Here is a 21,541-nt window from a genome sequence, read left to right as displayed (position 1 = left end):
TGTTGGAACATGTTTAAAATGAGATGAGCAATAATAGCTCATGAAGCATATAAATACATAGATTGAGTAAGAATACATAGATTAAAAATACATAGATTGAATAAAAATACATAGATGGAATAAAAATACATAGATTGAATAAAAATAAAAATAAAAATACATAGATACAAATATATAAAAACTCCTTCAATGGGCTATCGAAATCTGTAACTAAATGGTTTAAAACCATGAATAATTTGTAAAAATTATTTGTAAATATATTAAAATAGGATCTAAAATACATTTTACTCAAGTGATTTAAAAACGCCAGTAGGATAAGTAAAGTGCTAACAATAGTAGAGTAAACAGACCTTAAATGGAATGGAATCAAACCTAAGATAATAAATACATATAAAACTGGAAAGTAGGATCTTGCAACATAATAATTTCGGTATTTAAAAGACCGATAGATGAACAAGGTGAAAGGACTTATGTGGGATAGAATTGGACCTTAACATTAAATACATATGCTATGCTCCAGGGTCTATTACTACCATTTAATAAGAAACTTAATTAGACAAGTGTATAATAGATGAATAGCACCTAGCTAAAATGAGCTAGTATGAAAATACATGCAGACTGGCTAAGTGTCATCTAATATTTAAGTCTTAATGGTTTTTGGTGCTTAATAGATGTGACAGGTCCTCTCTGTTGTTCAAACCTCTAGGGTAAAGACAATCAATATTAAAAATCCATTTGGATTCTGCAGTTAATAAACGTCTCTCATAGTCACCACCCCTCCAGTTTGGTGTCACTATTTGTATGCCTATATAGTTGAGATCTTTGTGGCTTGCTCGGTGGCAGTTGGTGAAATGTCTATAAAGTGCTGTTTCAGTGCTTTCGTGTTCGATCTTTAGTAGATGTTCCCTAATACGATCTTTGAGGGTTCTTGATGTCTGTCCTATGTATTGGAGTCCACAACTGCACCAAATTAAATAGACCACTCCTCTGTCACTACATCTTATGAGATCGTTGATCTTATATCTGACCTTTGAGTTGAAAGAGGTGAATTCTTTAGTCTTAACACCTCTTTTACAAGCTTTACAATTCAGACAAGGGAAGAACCCTTTAATTTCTTTGTCAAATACATCTCTTGTTCTATTAGGTATTCTCTTAGGTATGCTGGGGGACAGTTTATTCTTAAGGTTATCAGTTTTCCTATATATGAAGACAGGTCGACTTGTCAGTTTTTCACCTATGATTTCATCATTTTTTAAAAGTGACCAATGCTTCTCTATGATTCTTTCCACAATGTGCCTATTCTCACTATACTCTGTTATAAATGGAATAGTAAGTGAATTGTCCTCAGAATAGTAGATCGTTTTCTTAGGTTTGTATACCAGGAGATCCTTGCTATCTCTCTTTCGGACCTCTTCCATGGTTTGAATGAGGGATTCTTCTTCATAACCCCTCTCTAGAAATTTTTCTTTAAGAATAGTGGCTTGTTCTTCCCACTTGGTGGGATTGGAGCAGTTTTTCTTCAATCTTAAGAATTGTCCTTTCGGTATATTCGTCTTCCATCTGTTGAGGTGGCAGCTTTCTCTATGTACATAATTGTTACAGTCCACTTTCTTAAAGAAAGTGGATGTCTCCAGTTTACCTTCAGTGATGTCGATTTTTAGGTCCAAGTAGTTAATTGTTCTGTTGCTCATCTCATGAGTGAATTTGAGGTTGTAGGTGTTGTCATTCATGACTTTCAGGGTGTGTTCCAAGTCTTCTATAGAACCCTTCCATATCATAATGATATCGTATATATACCTGTTGTAGAGGACCAGGTACGCGCTAGCTGGGCAAGACTCCCAAAAGATGAGTTCCCAATAGCCCATGTATAAATTGGCATAGCTAGGCGTGAACCTGGTCCCCATAGCAGTACCGCATATTTGCTTAAAAAAGACCCCTAAAATAATTGTGGGTCAGAATGAAACGTATCCCTCTAAGGATAAATTCCCTTTGTGATTCAGGTAGATTAGGGTCTTTCTTTAGGAAGAAATCCACTGCCTCTATACCGCCTTTGTGTGGTATGCAGGTATAGAGAGACGTAACATCACAAGTGACGAGTGTGTAATGCTCTCCCCATTGTATATTCTCCAATGTGTTAAATATCTGGGTAGAGTCCCTCAGATATGATGGTAGTTGGATGACATACTTCTGTAGCAATCTGTCTATATATTCGGACAGATTGCTAGACAGACCCCCTATCCCTGATATTATTGGTCGACCAGGGTTTTTTTCAAGAGATTTGTGGACTTTGGGGAGGTAGTATAGAACTGGGGTTATGGGATGTTTGGTATTTATGTATTTGAATTCTTTCTCGTTTAAAATTCCAATTCTTTTAGCCTCTCCCAGCATCTCTTCTAACTCTTTTTTGAAAGTTTCAACTGGATTTTTTCTTAATACTTCATATGTCTGTCGATCCGATAAGATCCTGTTGCATTCTTGATCGTAATCTGTCTTATTCAAGACCACGATGCCCCCACCTTTGTCCTCTGGTTTGATAACTAGGTCGTGATTCCTTTCGAGGGTCTTTATAGTATTAATTTGTTCCTTTGAAAGGTTATGCTTATATCTATTCATTTTCTTATGGTTAATATCCCTGATCTCGTTGCAGATCATGGTGTCGAATGTATCTATAGCATTACCTTTAATTGCTACTGGGTAAAAGTTGGATCTAGGTTTTAGATCTGTATGTATGTAAATGTTTTCATCGGTTGGATGAGTACTTGAATAAAGATTTTCATGGCGACTAGTTTGTATTTCCAATGGAGTTTTCATAAAGTGTCTTTTAAGTGTCAGTTTTCTGACTAATTCTTTGGCATTTACGAAGGTGTTAAATTTGTTCAAACCCTTTGATAGGGCGAACGACAGTCCATAGCTTAACACAGATGATTCTTTCTCTGTGAGTTCTTTAGAGCTTAAGTTGAAAATGCCTGTACCACTGTATGGACTTTCGTTCGCCCCATCAAAGGGTTTGAACAAATTTAACACCTTCGTAAATGCCAAAGAATTAGTCAGAAAACTGACACTTAAAAGACACTTTATGAAAACTCCATTGGAAATACAAACTAGTCGCCATGAAAATGTTTATTCAAGTACTCATCCAACCGATGAAAACATTTACATACATACAGATCTAAAACCTAGATCCAACTTTTACCCAGTAGCAAGTAAAGGTAATGCTATAGATACATTCGACACCATGATCTGCAATGAGATCAGGGATATTAACCATAAGAAAATGAATAGATATAAGCATAACCTTTCAAAGGAACAAATGAATACTATAAAGACCCTTGAAAGGAATCACGACCTAGTTATCAAACCAGCGGACAAAGGCGGGGGCATCGTGGTCTTGAATAAGACAGATTACGATCACGAATGCAACAGGATCTTATCGGATCGACAGACATATGAAGTATTAAGAAAAAATCCAGTTGAAACTTTCAAAAAAGAGTTAGAAGAGATGCTGGGAGAGGCTAAAAGAATTGGAATTTTAAACGAGAAAGAATTCAAATACACAAATACCAAACATCCCATAACCCCAGTTCTATACTACCTCCCCAAAAACCACAAATCTCTTGAAAAAAAACCTGGTCGGCCAATAATATCAGGGATAGGGGGTCTGTCTAGCAATCTGTCCGAATATATAGACAGATTGCTACAGAAGTATGTCATCCAACTACCATCATATCTGAGGGACTCTACCCAGATACTTAACACATTGGAGAATATACAATGGGGAGAGAATTACACACTCGTCACTTGTGACGTTACGTCTCTCTATACCTGCATACCACACAAAGGCGGTATAGAGGCAGTGGATTTCTTCCTAAAGAAAGACCCTAATCTACCTGAATCACAAAGGGAATTTATCCTTAGAGGGATACGTTTCATTCTGACCCACAATTATTTTAGCAATAATGGGGCCTTTTTTAAGCAAATATGCGGTACTGCTATGGGGACCAGGTTCGCGCCTAGCTATGCCAATATATACATGGGCTATTGGGAACTCATCTTTTGGGAGTCTTGTCCAGCTAGCGCGGACCTGGTCCTCTACAACAGGTATATAGACGATATCATTATGATATGGAATGAATGACAACACCTACAACCTCAAATTCACACATGAGATGAGCAACAGAACAATTAACTTCTTGGACCTAAAAATCGACATCACTGAAGGTAAACTGGAGACATCCACTTTCTTTAAGAAAGTGGACTGTAACAATTATGTACATAGAGAAAGCTACCACCTCAACAGATGGAAGACGAATATACCGAAAGGACAATTCTTAAGATTGAAGAAAAACTGCTCCAATCCCACCAAGTGGGAAGAACAAGCCGCTATTCTTAAAGAAAAATTTCTAGAGAGGGGTTATGAAGAAGAATTCCTCATTCAAACCATGGAAGAGGTCCGAAAGAGAGATCGCAAGGATCTCCTGGTATACAAACCTAAGAAAACGATCAACTATTCTGAGGACAATTCACTTACTATTCCGTTTATAACAGAGTATAGTGAGAATAGGCACATTGTGGAAAGAATCATAGAGAAGCATTGGTCACTTTTAAAAAATGATGAAATCATAGGTGAAAAACTGACAAGTCGACCTGTCTTCATATATAGGAAGACTGATAACCTTAAGAATAAACTGTCCCCCAGCATATCTAAGAGAATACCTAATAGAACAAGAGATGTATTTGGCAAAGAAATAAAGGGTTCTTCCCTTGTCTGAATTGTAAAGCTTGTAAAATAGGTGTTAAGACTAAAGAATTCACCTCTTTCAACTCGAAGGTCAGATATAAGATCAACGATCTCATAAGATGTAGTGACAGAGGAGTGGTCTATTTAATTTGGTGCAGTTGTGGACTCCAATACATAGGACAGACATCAAGAACCCTCAAAGATCGTATTAGGGAACATCTACTAAAGATCGAACACGAAAGCACTGAAACAGCACTTTATAGACATTTCACCAACTGCCACCGAGCAAGCCACAAAGATTTCAACTATATAGGCATACAAATAGTGACACCAAACTGGAGGGGTGGTGACTATGAGAGACGTTTATTAACTGCAGAATCCAAATGGATTTTTTATATTGATTGTCTTTACCCTAGAGGTTTGAACAACAGAGAGGACCTGTCACATCTATTAAGCACCAAAAACCATTAAGACTTAAATATTAGATGACACTTAGCCAGTCTGCATGTATTTTCATACTAGCTCATTTTAGCTAGGTGCTATTCATCTATTATACACTTGTCTAATTAAGTTTCTTATTAAATGGTAGTAATAGACCCTGGAGCGTAGCATATGTATTTAATGTTAAGGTCCGATTCTATCCCACATAAGTCCTTTCACCTTGTTCATCTATCGGTCTTTTAAATACCAAAATTATTATGTTGCAAGATCCTACTTTCCAGTTTTATATGTATTTATTATCTTAGGTTTGATTCCATTCCATTTAAGGTCTGTTTACTCTACTATTGTTAGCACTTTACTTATCCTACTGGCGTTTTTAAATCACCTGAGTAAAATGTATTTTAGATCCTATTTTAATATTTTTACAAATAATTTTTACAAATTATTTATGGTTTTAAACCATTTAGTTACAGATTTCGATAGCCCATTGAAGGAGTTTTTATATATTTGTATATTTATATTTGTATCTATGTATTTTTATTTTTATTTTTATTCAATCTATGTATTTTTATTCCATCTATGTATTTTTATTCAATCTATGTATTTTTAATCTATGTATTCTTACTCAATCTATGTATTTATATGCTTCATGAGCTATTATTGCTCATCTCATTTTAAACATGTTCCAACATGGATTTATACATGAACTTTAATTGAAACAAAAATCACTAATTTCAACCCAAATATAATAATGATCTAAATCTTATACATTTTTGTCATACTCATTTGAGTGGACATATCTGTCTATATATTGTTTTCGATATTCTGCACCTTTTAACATTTTCATCGAATTACATTCACCACTATTTAACATTACTGCAATACCGTAAACGGAAGCACTCAAAATAGCCCATTATAACCGGAAGTTAACAAACACTATGTCACTTCCGGTCCGACGCTCACGTGTATAGAAACGGAGTGATCGTGAAAACAAACACTCACCATCAGTCTTATTTTTAATCGAACTAAGGTCACATATTGGTTGTACTTATTAGAGCAGGCACGCTTATCTATATGTAAGCTTTTGACACATTGAATTAGTTTTACTGCTATAGCATAACCGCAACACCGAAACTGGAAGTACACGTATTAGCCTACTATAACTGAAAGTAAATAGACATTACGTCACTTCCGGTCCGACGCCCACATATATAGATTCGGAACGATCGCCAAAACAAATATTCTCCATTAGCTCAACAAGAATCCTTACCAGCTTTACTAATAGATTATTATTGAAAACACAGCCTAAATAACACTATATAAGTGTATTAAGAAATAACAAAATAATCCCGAAAACGGAAGTATAAGAGCACTTCCGGTTCAGCTCTAAGGAATTTTTGGCGCTAAAATTCAGATCATTCATTGGTTTATGATACACATAAATAGAGCCACCATCACTCACCTTAAGATAGTCTTGAGAAAGGCCTGTTAAATAGGCCGAAACGCGTTGACAAAATTGGTGAGCATTATTTCATTATTATTTATGGTTTTAAATGTTATTGCACTATGTCACTTTTCTAAATTACAGGAATTATTAAAGATAATACAGAAAGAAAAACACAATTATCCAGCTAAAGGAAAGATCATCTTCACTCACATGGATACACTCATAAGGAGGATCACTCATTAACATTCATTAACTGACACCTAATTGGATTATATACACCCATTTTTACTATTGACATTTGGATGCACTATTTCCATTTTTATTTTTAGTTCCAATCTTTATTTTTTCACATTTTTCCACATTTTTCTATTTTTTGGATATTTTTGGTTTTTACACATTTATATTCCATTTTTTCATTTTTTGGGGATCCCTATATTACATTTTACACCTTTCCCACTGCTTCACAAATTAATTTTTGTTTTTCATTTTTCTTTTTTTCACTGGATTTTTTCACCTGATTTTTTATCATCATGTTTAACCAAGGGGATTATATCACTTATTGAACTTCCTTTTTCTATAATATAGAGATAATTTCACGTGACTCTTATTTGTTTACCCATCAACTTATCATAACGATTGACATTTGCATTTAGAATTGTTTTTTATTCATGTTTTTATATATGCTTCTACATTACATCTTGTACATGTTTTAACTATATTTTATTGTATTTTTATTTTTAGTCTATTTGTAACATGGATCCATGCTATTAGGTATTATATGTTAATAAATGTTTGAATAATAATCATTCATATGTTAATAAATGTTTAACTAATAATCATTCACTCATTAGATTCTTCCTTTGCCTCTAGTTTGGTGCTCTTGGATCATTTGTTATATTTGGGTACAATAAATGAGTAGGAAGAAAATTACAGCTAAACACAAACCGCAGAAATGTAAAAATAGCCCTGGTCCTTAAGGGAAAGAAATTGAAAAATGGCCTTGTCCTTAAGGGGTTAATAAACCATTTAATCTAAAATGTTATTTTATTTCATTAAATGGTCATGTATCATCATTCTGTCTTCCCTCCTCCAAGCTATACATGTTAAGATCATAAAGCATTTTATGGTTTATAGACAATGCCCCTAATCTAAGTCTCCTTTGAACAGTTTGTCATGTGTTGTGTTTGTTTTAACATTCACATGAATGCTGGTGACGTCAGATTTGCAAAGTTTACAGCAAAGGTAGAGGCCAGCTGTCAATCTACTTCTTTTGAAAACACTGATTGGTCAAATTGCATGTAAAATATATTTAAAGCATCCTAAATATTTGCTGCCAACTCGACTATAAAAATCTAATTTTACTTCTACACTTTAGTACAGCAAGCTTTCCACTGTCAGCTTTGCTCAAACTAATAATCATTATATGAGATTCATGTGAGCCCTCCCTAAAATCAGACTCATCTGAGAGGACAGCATGTTTTAAAGGGATATGAAACCTATTTTTTTTTTCTTTCATAATTCAGATACAGAGTGCAATTTCAAACAACTTTCTAGTTTTCTTTGTTCTCTTAGTATCTTTTGTTTAAAAGCAAGGACATAAGCTCAGGAGCATGCCCGTGTCTAGAGCACTATATAGCAGCAGTTTTGCAAGAATGTTAAACATTTGAAAGAGCACTAGATGGCAGCAATATATCCTGTCATGCAGTGCTCCAGACACCTATCTTGGTATCTCTTATGGGAACAAAGCAAATTTGATAATAGAAGTAAATTGGAAACTTGTTTAAAATTGTATGTTCTGTCTTAATCACAAAATAGTTTATTTGGGTTTGATATCCCTTTAATGTCAACAAATGTAACATTTCCAAGTTCTTTAAAGTTTGTGTATCTAGGTCACTGAGGCTTCTCCTTTACAAAGGACACTTGTACTTACTCTGAAAATCGGTGTTTTTTCAAAATCTATTTTCTGGTGCACGTATATAGACCCATCATCTTCATTAATATGGAATAGCCCTTTAGGATCCTCGTCGACTCCTATTCCCCTCAGACTGTACTTGAGACTAGTTCCTCCTTCATCAATATTCACCTTCAAAGAACAACCACAAAAAAATATAATTAATCAATTTTGACAAGCTTACCATGGGGCATATGTGACTCTAAAATATACCTAAAGGCGAGAGAACCTATTATCTACCATACTGAGACACTATATTAAAAGGAAAGAATACGATTAAGATGTATGACATATTCACTTGTATGTTCAGTACATACAAGGTTACATTTAATTATATTTCTAATTAATACTTATTTAAAGAGCTTTACTTGCATGCTTTCACCTCAGGGTGTTAAGCCAAATAAAAAAAAATTGTAAGATTTCTAATGAGAAAAAATATGTAAGGTAAAATTATGCAAATTAATTAGAACAGTTAAATAAACTCATTATATGTACATACAAGAAGACATTTAACTGGCCTTAAGGCAACACACGTAGGTAATGTTGCTTACTAAACACAATTAGTTAATTAACTACAGCACGAAGTAAAACATTTTATAAATAAATACATAAAAAGATACTTTAAAACAATTGTACAAATAAATTATCTTGAGGTATTTTATTTCATACTTATGCAAATAAAGTGAGGCCTACAGGTCAGAATTAAAAGGGGTGGCACAGTGGCAGCATCCAAAAAGAACAGAACACATATTTGTAAAAAGAAATGTCTATAATCAATGTATTTACATAAATAAAACACAAGGCAAAAGGAAGACACATGGAAGAAACTATAGATTTAGGCCAGTTTCCAAACTCCAGCCCATAAGTACCCTTAAAAAGCCAGATTTTCATGTTATCTTAAAGGACCAGTAAATACAGTGGATTTGCAAAAACAGCAAGTGCATGATAAAAAGACAATGTCATAACACTTAGTCCGAACTTCAAATGAGTAGTAGATTTTTTTTCTAACAAATTTCAGTTATGTATATTTCCTCTCCCCCTGTATCATGTGACTGCCAACAGCCAATCGCAAATACATATACGTATATTCTGTGAATTCTTGCACATGCTCAGTAGGAGCTGGTGACTCAAAAAGTGTAAATATAAAAATATTGTGCACATTTTGTTAATGGAAGTACATTGGAAAGTTGTTTAAAATTGTATGCTCTATCTGAATCATAAAGGTTTAATTTTAATTTTGACTTGAGTGTTCCTTTAAGTAGAGCACATGTGAAATATTCAGCTGATCAGTAACCATGGTTACTAACCTGCTCTCATCCATTAACTGATTATTTCACCTGTGCTCTAGTTATGCTATCATGAGAATCTGGCCTTTTAAGGGAACTTGAGCACTGGAGTTGAGAAACACTGACCTAGGCAACATCTCTCTCTCATTCTCTTTCTCTCTCTCTCTTTCTCTCTCCTCTTTCTCTCTCTCTTTCTCTCTTCCTCTCTCTCTCTCCCTCTCTCACATGTGCACATACGCACACATCGATTTGGTTGCATGCCACTTGTAGATACTTCACACATTTTGGAAAGAGAATGAGCAATTTCATTATATTTCCTGTTTCTTATCTGAATCATGAAATAAATATTGTGGGTTTCATATCCTTTTAAAGGGATGGACAATTCTAAAATTTATATCATGCATATCATAGAACACTATTTAAACAAGTTAAACATATTGGGCTAGAATACAAGTGGAGCACAATTTAGCACTCCATCTTGAGCGTAAACTATGCTAGAAGGAGATTTTTTGCGTATTCTTGCATAGACTTCAAAGGAGCTAAAAAAAACAAACAGAAAAAACAAACACCCATACTTGCTTGCTAACCGGACCGTGTGTTTTCAAGTGTGCTCAACCCGACAGGAATTATGAATATTTCACATTCTAATGTTCTTCACATAAGAGAATATGTTCTATTTATTCTTAAAGTGACAGTCTACACCTTATTCATCTTAAAGTCTTACCTTAGATTAAGCTGCAAATATCCTCCTGCGCCCTTTCTATTTCATGCAGCAGGAATGATAAAAAGTTATTTTAAAATGAATATTGTTTCTAGCCACTTTGAAATGGCTCCACCCACTGATGACATCATGCTATGGGCTGCATATGGCTTCCAATCACAAAAGGTTCACTAGTTAGATTCAACAGACTGTTAATGTTATTCAGCAGAGTGCCTAGATGCAGCCCAGATTGTGATGTCATTAGTGGATGGGGCTTGGCAGCCATTTCAAAGTGGTCAGAAACAATATTTAATTGAAAATACAATTTTTACCATTCCTGCTGCATGGTTTAGAAAAGGTGCAGGAGGCTATTTGCAGTTTAATCTAAGGTAAAACTTTAAGATGACTAAGGTGTAGACTGTCCCTTTAAATAAATAAATATATATATATATATATATATATATATATATATATATATATATATATATATATATATATATACATTCAAATCAGCCAATATTATTTCAGTAGCTCTCATCCTATTGGCTAATTTGAACAGCCTATAGGATTTCAGTAGCTCTCATCCTATTGGCTGATTTGAATTTCAAAACTCAAATCAGCCCATAGGAATGCAAGGGACGCCATATTGAAAAGGCTCCCTTGCATTGAAGATTCAGTAAACGGCGGCGATCGTATGAAGAGGATGCTCTGCGCCAGATGTCTTCAGGATGGAGCCACTCCGCGCCGCCGGGATGAGGATAGAAGATACCGCCTGGATGAAGAAAGAAGACGCCGCCTGGATGGATGAAGGTCTCGCCGCCTGGATGAAGACTTTTCGCTGCCTAGATGAGGATGGATGTCCGGACTTCAAAAACTGTAAGTGGATCGTTGGGGGTTAGTGTTAGGGCCTTTTTAAACTTTTTTGAGGTGTTTTATTTTTTAGCTTAGTGTTTTGGGCTTTCTTAAAAGAGCTAAATGCCCTTTTAAGGGCAATGAAAAAGAGCTGAATGCCCTTTTAAGGGAAATGCCCATACAAATGCCCTTTTCAGGGCAATTGGTAGCTTAGTTTTTTTTTATAGTTATGATTTTTATTTTGGGTGGTGGGTTGATTGGTTAGTGGGTTTTACTGTTGGGGGGTCTTTGTATTTTTTTTTCAGGGAAAAGAGCTGAATTCTTTAGGGCAATGCTATTGGTAGTTTATTGTAGGCTATGGTTTTTTTATGGTGGGGGGCTTTTTTATTTTTATAGGGCTATAAGATTAGGTGTAATTGTTTTTATTTTGGATAATTTCGTTTGTTATTTTTCATAATTTAGTATTTGTTATTTTTCATAATTTAGTGTTTGTTATTTTTTGTACTTTAGTATTTTTTTATTTTTTGTAATTAAGTATTTTTTATTTTTGGTAATTGTAGATTTAATTTTTTTTAGTAGGGTTAGGTTTTTTTAATGTGTAATTTAGTTTATTTAATTGATAGTTATTTTAATTTTAGTATAATAGTAATGTTGGTTTAATATATAGTTTAAACATAGTTTTTTTAATTTCACAGGTAAGTTTTTATTTATTTTAAGATAGGGATCTTGTAATTCTAATTTAAAGTTAGGGGGTTGTAAGGTTTAGGGGTTAAAAGTTTAATTTAGTGTTTTGCAATGTGGGGGGCTGGCGGTTTAGGGGTTATTAGGTTTATTTAGTGTTAGTGATGTGGGAGGCCAGAGGTTTAGGGGTTCATAATTTTATTTAGTGGCGGCGATGTCTGGGAGTGGTGGAATAGGGGTTAATATCTTTATTATAGTGTGGGCAATGTTGGGGTGCAGGGGAATAGGGGTTAATAACTTTATTATAGTGGCGGCGATATTGGGAGCATCAGATTGGGGTTAATGACTTTATTTCTGTGGCGGGGATGTCGGGAGCAGCAGATTAGGGGTTAATAACATTATGTAGGTGTCGGCGATGTCATGGGCAGCAGATTAGGGGTGTTTAGACGTGGGGTTTATGTCAAGGTGTTAGATATAAACGTAATTTTTTTCCCCCATAGACATCAATGGGGTTGCGTTACGGAGCTTTTCATTCCGTGATCACAGGTGTTAGTTTTTTTCTAACACTTTCTCCCCATTGATGTCTATGGGAAAGCGTGCACGAGCATGTCAAAACAGCTCTTGTATTTTGTGCGGTATGGAGCTCATCGCCACCATGTTGCAAGCACAAGGCGGCTTTTCAAAAACTCGTAATGACAGCGCTATGGAGGGTGTTAATGTTTTATCATTGCTCTGTTGTTTATTTATAATTATGGAGTTGATTCCCACCTTTCCAACCGGAAGTGGCTTATTTTTTCGTTAACAAAGCGATCGCAGTCTTTCCACGTCATAAACAGCCAGGCTGGATAACTGCAATGGGATTTAATCTTTATTTTCCCCACCATCAACTTCCAAAAATGGATGTCAATTAACAAACACCGGAACTAATACACCAACCAAAACAACCTCACAAACCTAAAATGGCGGACTTTAACTCATATTACCTTACACCCCTATCCCCTACATAGCCAATCAAAAACAATGACAACATAACCAACTTGCAACATGACCCCTATAAATAAGTGACTGCTTTTATATGGGTGTTAATGGAGATGAGCACATGTGTGTGTTTGTTTTTAAATTGGATAGAGTTTATTTTTTATTATAAAAATGTTTTTTTATGTCTGATACTGATGGGAATACACTGTTATAGATATATATAATGATTTTGCAACTGGCAATATTTTCTATATATCTAATTTTCTAATATATTCAGTATTATATAGTATTTGGCGCAAATCTATTGTCATCATAAAGTGCATTTGCTGTTGTTGACATGGTCTGAGCATACACCGATTGTTGGCATATACTGTATGTGTTGTTTGTTTGTGGATTTTGAGCATTTATAAAGTTCCTTTGGCTGTTAAACTAAATGTGTCCATTTTGTTATCAATATTTATTCAATAATTTGTGGTTGGATGGATTGTGATCATCAATAAACATGACCTGAAAGATATGTTAGTCTGCAAAGGGTTTAAAGTCATTAAAGTCAACACCAGAGCAGCAAAGCACTATTGGGAGCTAGCTGATGACTGGTGGCTACACATATGCTTCTTGTCATTGGCTCACCCGCTGTGTGTTCACCTAGTTCCTAGTTGGATACCGTAACTGCACTAACTACCTCTCCCCATAGACTTCTAGGAGGCGCACTGTAAAAAATACCTAACAATTATTACTTGTGCGCTAACTGGATACAGCATTAGACCAACTGGGACGTAGGAATACTTCAAATTCCTTTGTTCTTCACATAAAAATTTTTTTTTTTTTATTTTAAAATATATATTTAATATATATCTATACCTACAGTATGTATCTGTAAGAATATATACACATATAGATATATATAGAAATATATATTGTATATACAGATATATACAGAAATATATCTTTAAAAATAAAAATAAAATTTATGTGAAAGACATTGGAATTTAAAATATTTCTATTAAAAAAATAATATAACACATTAAAAGAGAATAAAAATTGTATTGCACGTTTCAAGGTATTTATATATATATATATATATATATATATATATATATATATATATATATATATATATATATATATATATATATATGTCTGTATATATACTGTATGTGTATACATGTGTATTTCTGTGTATATATACAGTATATATGTATGTATATGTGCACATACATATTTACACATAAACACATAAATACACATATATTGACATGTATACATAAATAAATACATACATATATATATATATATATATATATATATATACACAGTATATATATTCCAAAACACATTGCCATATATCATGTCCCTTTTAACCCTTTTAAAACCTTTTTTATTAATATTTAAATTATATATTTTTATTAAAAGGTTTATATATTAGTGTAATTACTTTTCTTTTTAATACCCTTACAGTTTACATCAGGCCTAAAGTCATGCTAAATATTCTACCACCAGTTTGGCTTTCGCTCAAATGCAAATTATAATTAAACATTTCTAAAACCAGCGCTATATAGGGCAGTCACGATAGAGCTGTGCTCGAGCGAAGTCGGCCATGCTAACCCTTCTCTGGTTAATGCACTTTAGCATGAACAGGTTATATCAAAGTCACGCGCTAATGGTAGAGCAGTCCAGCAATATTAGTTATCACACCTGCGCTATCATTAGCGCGGCACTCATAATTTGGCCCATTGTACAATATACTAAAATTATGACAATGGCTAGTCTTATCTGCAGACTGAATCCCAGATTATCTCCTCCAAATAAAGCAAGTGGTGGGACAATAGCTATTGAAAAACAACTGCAGCAAACATAGTGATCATTTTTTTCAAAAATGTTTAGATTCCTCTCCTATATTATTCTATTACAATACATCAAAAAAGTTGTATAAGTACAAGCGATTTATTGTCCCTTTAAGGTATCTCTGCTTACTTATGTGTACCCCTCCCAGCAAAATGCAGATTTACCAGCACGCATTGAACAAGTTATGTCTTAAAAATACGTCTGTGTGTTGACATGGACTAACTTACAAAAAAAAAAAAGCAAGATGCTAATTATCCCAAATTACAGCTAAGGTAAAGAGATGTCAAGAGTATACACCGCAGAGATAATTATCAGGAAGCTGAAAGAAATGGTATAAATATGTGTAAAATGCAAGTGTTTGTAGTTAGACGCTGAATAAATGTGTAACAGGAAATCAAAAGCATTTTTTAACTTATTCAGTAGAGTTTTGCAAAGGATTTGGGTGTGAGAAATATGTTGATATAAATAAAATGTACCAACTTCAAAGCCGACTGGATGTTTTTTTCCTTCTTTTTTTTTCCAAAACAAATTAAACCAGAATTTAAAAAGTAGAACAAGTATATGCAGTATATGAAAATAAATTCTAAAGGTATTTATTTAATATTTTTTCATTTAGTAACATGGACATAATGAAATAATTTAGAGTAAAAAATAGCTTTTTAAAGGGACTTAAAGGGACATGAAACCCAAAATGGTTTTTTTTTCATGATTCATAAAGAGAAAACAATTTTTAAAAAGTTTCCACTTTACTTCTATGATCAAATTTACATTCCCATATTATTCTTTATTGAAGAGATATCTAGATAGGTACAGTAGCTTGCACATGTCTGCAGCACTACATGACATGAAATTGTGCTGCCATCTAGTGTTCTTGCTAATGTATTACATCTTAGCAAAACTGCTGCCATATAGTGCTGCAGAAACATGCACAATCCTGAGTTTACATCCTTGCTTTTCAACAAAAAATAACAAGAAAATTAAGAACATTTTGTAATAGAAGTAAATTTGATTTTGGATCTTGGCCGTGATCCTTAACAGTCAGCTGCCTCGACCAGCCCAGATATCATATTTCTCCACAATTTGAAGAGACTGTCCTATAGCAAGTCCACTAATAAGCATTTATTATTAACTATCAATTTTTATATATGTGCATAATATTTGATTTATTAACTCATCTTATATTTTATATTGTGTGATCTGATTAACTTCTCTGGCTATTACTGTATGTGTGCACCACACACTGGTGACCACTTATCCCACACTTGCATATATTCCTACCACCCTACCGATATATATTAGAACACTCACATTTAGAGGTACTCAATACTGTTGGTGACACAAGGGCGCCCCTATGCAATCTATCTACTTGATTTTGTTTATACTAAAGAAGGGGAATGCAGGACCCTGAATGGTAATGTACACTAGAAGCAACTGGGACTGAACTAAAAGGTATAATTGAGAGCTTTGAGTTACCCATTGTTCATATTGAAAAATAATGATCTGTTCATTTTTTATTTCAAAACTTTTGTGTTTGTAAATGTTTTTCATGTTTTCTCTATATATCCTTTTCTAAAGAGACATAAAATTCAAACTGAATACTCCCTAATGGGCTAGATTACAAGGGGAGAGCGCAACCAATAGCACAGGATGCGTTATCCATAGCATGACGCTGCTCTAAGAATGCAATCTGGTTTTACAAGTGAATGGTAAAAAGGTTTACCAGAAAATATTAACATGGCCAACATTTTTTTAGCACATTTTATACTTTGAATGGATAGCACAGGGTGCGCTACCATTGCTCATATTACAAGTGGTGAGTTAAAGGGCCATAATACCCAAATGTTTAAACACTTGAAAGTGATGCAGCATAGCTGTAAAAAGCTGATTAGAAAATATCACTTGAACATCTCTATGTAAAAAAGAAAGATATTTTACCTCAAAAGTTCCTCAGTAGCCACCTCCCATTGTAAAGGATTTCTAAGCAGCATTTTAGTGTGTCTGTCCTGGGACATCTGAAGGGACTAGCATTGTGCACTCTCATATTATTTCACCAATCAGGTAAAGGAAGCTTACTATGAAATCTCATGAGAGTTAAGTCAAATCTCATGAGATCACAGTAAGAGTTCATGACCTCAGCACTGCTGATGCTGATTGGCTGCTGTTCATTTCTTCATTTTTTTTAATTTTTTTACCTGCAGCTGGGCTACAGCTGAGTATAACTTTTTACACAGAACTTACTCTGCTGAGCTGAGGAAATTGTGAGGTAAAATATCTTCCTTTTTTACATAGAGATGCTCAGGTGATATTTTCCTGTCAGCTTTTTACAGTTATACTGCATCAGTTTCAAGTGATTTAGCATATGAGTATTATGTCCCTTTAAGTGTTATGCTCGAGAGCAACACAAAATAGCGCTGGAATATTTACTACTTTTGGAGGCCTGAAGTAAAGTATTAAGGCTTGAATATATGTACAGCAAAACACATATAGAATATACCTAATAGACTTTTGCATGAGCTCTAATTTGTTACTTTCAACTTGTAATACTTGAGCAGTGTTAGCACACAATTACGCTAATATTTTTGTGCTTCACTTGTAATCTAGCCCAATATGTTTAACCCCTAAATAGGAAGAATCACATGTTGTCATCCTACAAATTATACCAAAAATAAGAAGAATGATCTGTCATTTTTTGAGGGGCCGCTTCTCTATTGTGTTTTGAAGCAAAACACCTCTTTGTGGCCAGAAGGTATCATCTCATGACTACTTTGGGGCCGGGTATCTTACAGATGATATATGTCAGCCACTTACAAGGACATGAAAACCCTCATTCCAAGGAATGGGGTTGACCCTTTTAAACAAGGAATCTTGTGTACATATAGGATGCAGGTGATCTCCAAGAAAACAACAATCACATTCAGTAGCAGGTAAACTCCCCCCCCCCCTATTTGACCTAGAGGGATAAGTGACCTTTTAAAATAAATCTTCAGCTTATCTCCTAGGATACACAAGATCACCTGCCACACTAGATACATCCCCTCTGCCCCTCTTCTTTACTAAGGAGGGTTGAAACCCTTCTTTTGAAAAAGGGGATTCTTATCTTGTAAATGAGAAGGTCACTCTTATTTGCAAGTGATCACCATAGTAATGGTGAGTTGGTGACAATCTACTGATACTCGCCACCAGATCTGTGTTTGATGAGGGGTGCAGGTGAATGCCACAAAAATCACCTACCTAATTTATTTAGTGTTTGGGGAAAGTTGCTCAAGGAAGTCACCTTTCCATAAAAACAGCATATAACACACACAAATCATAAAAATAATCATTATTATTTATCAACATAAAAACGTACACAACTGAATTAGGTCGCAATAAGGGAGCTGAATGTATTTTGCTAAACTTTGTCTACCTGTATCACTTGAACTAATAGAATAAAAAATCTGAAATGCATTAATTTTATGCCACCGGGGTAGCTTTATTAAATGTTGGACGGACATGATCTGCTATAGCGGATAATGTCCTCCTGACATCGCTAAATGCCGACAGCATACGCTGTCAGCATTTAACATTGCACAAGCATTTCTAGTTAAATGCTTGTGCAATGCCGCCCCCCCTGCACATTTGCGGCCAATTGGCCACTAGCAGAGGGTGTCAATAATCCCGATCATATCTTAGACCGTATCTTAGACCGTATCTTGGATTGTATCTTAGACCGCTGCTTCTTAACGTTTGTTTCTGGCGAGCCTAAGGGCTCGCGTGGAAACAAAGGCATTCGCAGCTTAATAAATCGTCCCCAAAGAGTCTAATTTATATTATTATAAGGATGAATGAAAAGGGCACAGTTCATTACAGTATTTTATTTTTAAACGTTATTCATTTCTTGTACTATGTGTTTAAACCCTGCAAAAGTTATGGTCCTGTGTCACTCCAGATAAGGATACAGCATGTCATCGAGAAAACACGCTCAAATCACTGGCCATATCCAAATGCAGGAGTGCAGCTTTGACTACTAGTAAAATAAAGCATTTTATTTATCTCTTAGAATGTACTTTGATAGTTTAACAAGGTTAAGAGCTTATTAAGAATATTAGTGATTTTAGATGGAATACAATAGAAGTCATCAAAACACCAATCAGAGGAGGAGATAAATCTCAATTGTTAGGCAGACAGGACACTTATTGGATTTATAAGTTCAAAACACAGTTCCCATTTAGCAATAATTCAGAATTTAACATTATACACTACTGGGAATAATTTTGTTATTGTTTTACTGAGTGTTATCTGATTCCTATTTTTTCAGTAAAAAATAAATATCTCAAAAATTCTAAAAAAGAGCTGTTATAACTGTGAATCTGTAATATGCAAGAAGAAAAAATATATATTTGTTGCCTACTATATACAAAATGGTCTCCTGTCTGCTCTGTTGTCTGTTGTGATTATGCAGAGATACTTTGTTGCAGCCTTTCACATCCGATAGTTTAATACTATGTATACAAAGAGTTAATAGGATTGTTTCACATATGTAACTAATTGTTGTAATCATATTAGACGTCTATATATATATGATCTATTGGCAACAAGAGGATAGGTCTAAGACGGCAGTGTGCTAAGCGGAAACGCGTTAGACCATTCCTACCTATGTGTGTTTTTACGCTTTACTGTTGATGGATTTTTTTGTTGCATTTGGAAACTTTTTTCTTTACTTAAGAGATTTATCCCCATCTTACCGTGCCTATGAGCTTTGGGTAGGGACCTGGTAGTTCCTCTTCCAGCTCGAACGTGTCAATGACCCATGCTCGTTTTTGGCGGTGTAATATCTTGGTTTTCCCACCACTGGTTATCTGCAATGCAGAGAAATGGCATGAAAACATAAACTGAAATTAAAAGACAGCTCATTTCCTTTATAAATCTGATTCAAAATAAAACATACAATTGTAATGGGACATTATACTAAAAAATGTTTTGTAATGCATATGAAAGTGCAGCATTCAGAGGGATATAAAACCAATTTTTTTTTTATTTCATGATTCAGACAGAGCATGTGATTTTCAACAACTTTCCTATATACTTCTATTGTCTAATTTGTTTTGTTCTCATGATATCCTTTGTTGAGAATGATACCTAGGTAGGCTCAGGAGCTGCTGATTGGTGGCTGCACATATAGGCTTCATGTTATTGGCTCACCCAATGCATTAAAAGGGACACTGAACCCAAAAAAATTATTTCATGATTCAGATAGAGCATTAAATTTTAAGCAACTTTCTAATTTACTCCTATTATCAAATTTTCTTCATTCTCTTGCTATCTTTATTTGAAAAAGAAGGCATCAAAGCTTTTTTTGGCTCAAACTATGGACAGCACTTTTTTATTGGTGGATGAATTTATCCACCAATCAGCAATAACAACCCAGGTTGTTCACCAAAAATGGGCCGGCATCTAAACTTACATTCTTACATTTCAAATAAAGATACCAAGAGAATAAAGAAAATTTGATAATAGGAGTAAATTAGAAAGTTGCTTAAAATATGCTCTATCTGAATCCCGAAAGAAAAAATGTGGGTTCAGTGTCCCTTTAAGCTAGCTTTTCAGTAGGGCATTGCTTCATCTTCAACAAAGGATACAAAGAAAAAAAAGCAAATTAGAAGATAGAAGCAAATTGGAAAGTTGTTTAAAATTGTATTCTCTATCTGAACGAAGAAAGAACAAAATTGTGTTAAAGGTCACTTTAAATATGTTAAAAAACAAAGAAAAACTGTTTATTTTTTAGCTAATACAGAAGTATCAATTGAGCACAACCTACTGATGTTCATTGTCTGATGGGTAAAAGAAGCATTCACAGGAAGTGCTCAGCTGATATTGCTCTTTAGGATTCAATTTAAATTGAAAAAAGTTTTTAGTTGATATTTTTTCCAGACAAACAACATATCTAAATGCTGCTCATTACATACCTATACGGTATACCTATTCCTATAGATATACAGTAAGTATTAAGCAGGTTGCACTATCTGGATTTAAATCACAGCAAAGATAAAATGGTTTTGGTAGGAGCGCCAGGGGAGGCTGGGTCAGGTTTGAGTGAACTCAAACGTCACTAGGGTCCAGTAATGAATATTCTAAAGAAGTTATAATGAAGATGAAAACCTAATAGGTAATCTTACCTGTTATTAGGTTTTCATCTTCATTATAACTTCTTTAGAATATTCATTACTGGACCCTAGTGACGTTTGAGTTCACTCAAACCTGACCCAGCCTCCCCTGGCGCTCCTACCAAAACCATTTTATCTTAGCATTTTTCTTATGGGTAACTAGGGACCCATTGGTATTAGGAGCTATAGGTCTGTATTAGTTAGCGCTGGTGGATAATCTTCCCTACCAACACTTTAAATCACAGCAACCAAGTTTAATGTGAACTTTTTTTGGGACTTCACCTCATCCTCAGACGAGGATATATATGTATAGATATACATTTTACATTAACATGTTTCACACATATATATATAATAAACAATTTAAAAAATTCTACAGTATGTCAAAAACATAGGAATGTAAAATATGCTTAAGGCACTTTGCGTTTCACAATATAAGTCTAACGCGGTGTCGGATTAGCACACATAAAAACTTAGTT

At 34.3% G+C, this 21,541-nt stretch overlaps 1 protein-coding gene across 1 annotated transcript in view; it reads right to left on the bottom strand.

The window, feature by feature from the left end:
- Positions 1 to 21,541, bottom strand: part of LOC128652794 (cadherin-like protein 26) — a 222,481-nt gene that overhangs the window by 136,468 nt on the left and 64,472 nt on the right. Inside the window, exons 3-4 of the mRNA XM_053705767.1 lie at positions 19,644 to 19,757; positions 8,557 to 8,709 (exon numbers count right to left, since the gene is read on the bottom strand). Of these exons, the coding sequence (XP_053561742.1) occupies positions 8,557 to 8,709; positions 19,644 to 19,757 (267 nt within the window). The remainder of the gene's footprint in view (positions 1 to 8,556; positions 8,710 to 19,643; positions 19,758 to 21,541) is intronic.

The sequence above is a fragment of the Bombina bombina genome, chromosome 1 (genome assembly GCF_027579735.1).
Source record: "Bombina bombina isolate aBomBom1 chromosome 1, aBomBom1.pri, whole genome shotgun sequence".
NCBI lineage: Eukaryota > Metazoa > Chordata > Amphibia > Anura > Bombinatoridae > Bombina > Bombina bombina.
Note: the sequence above shows the minus strand (reverse complement) of the source record. Positions and strands in the feature narration are given on the sequence as shown.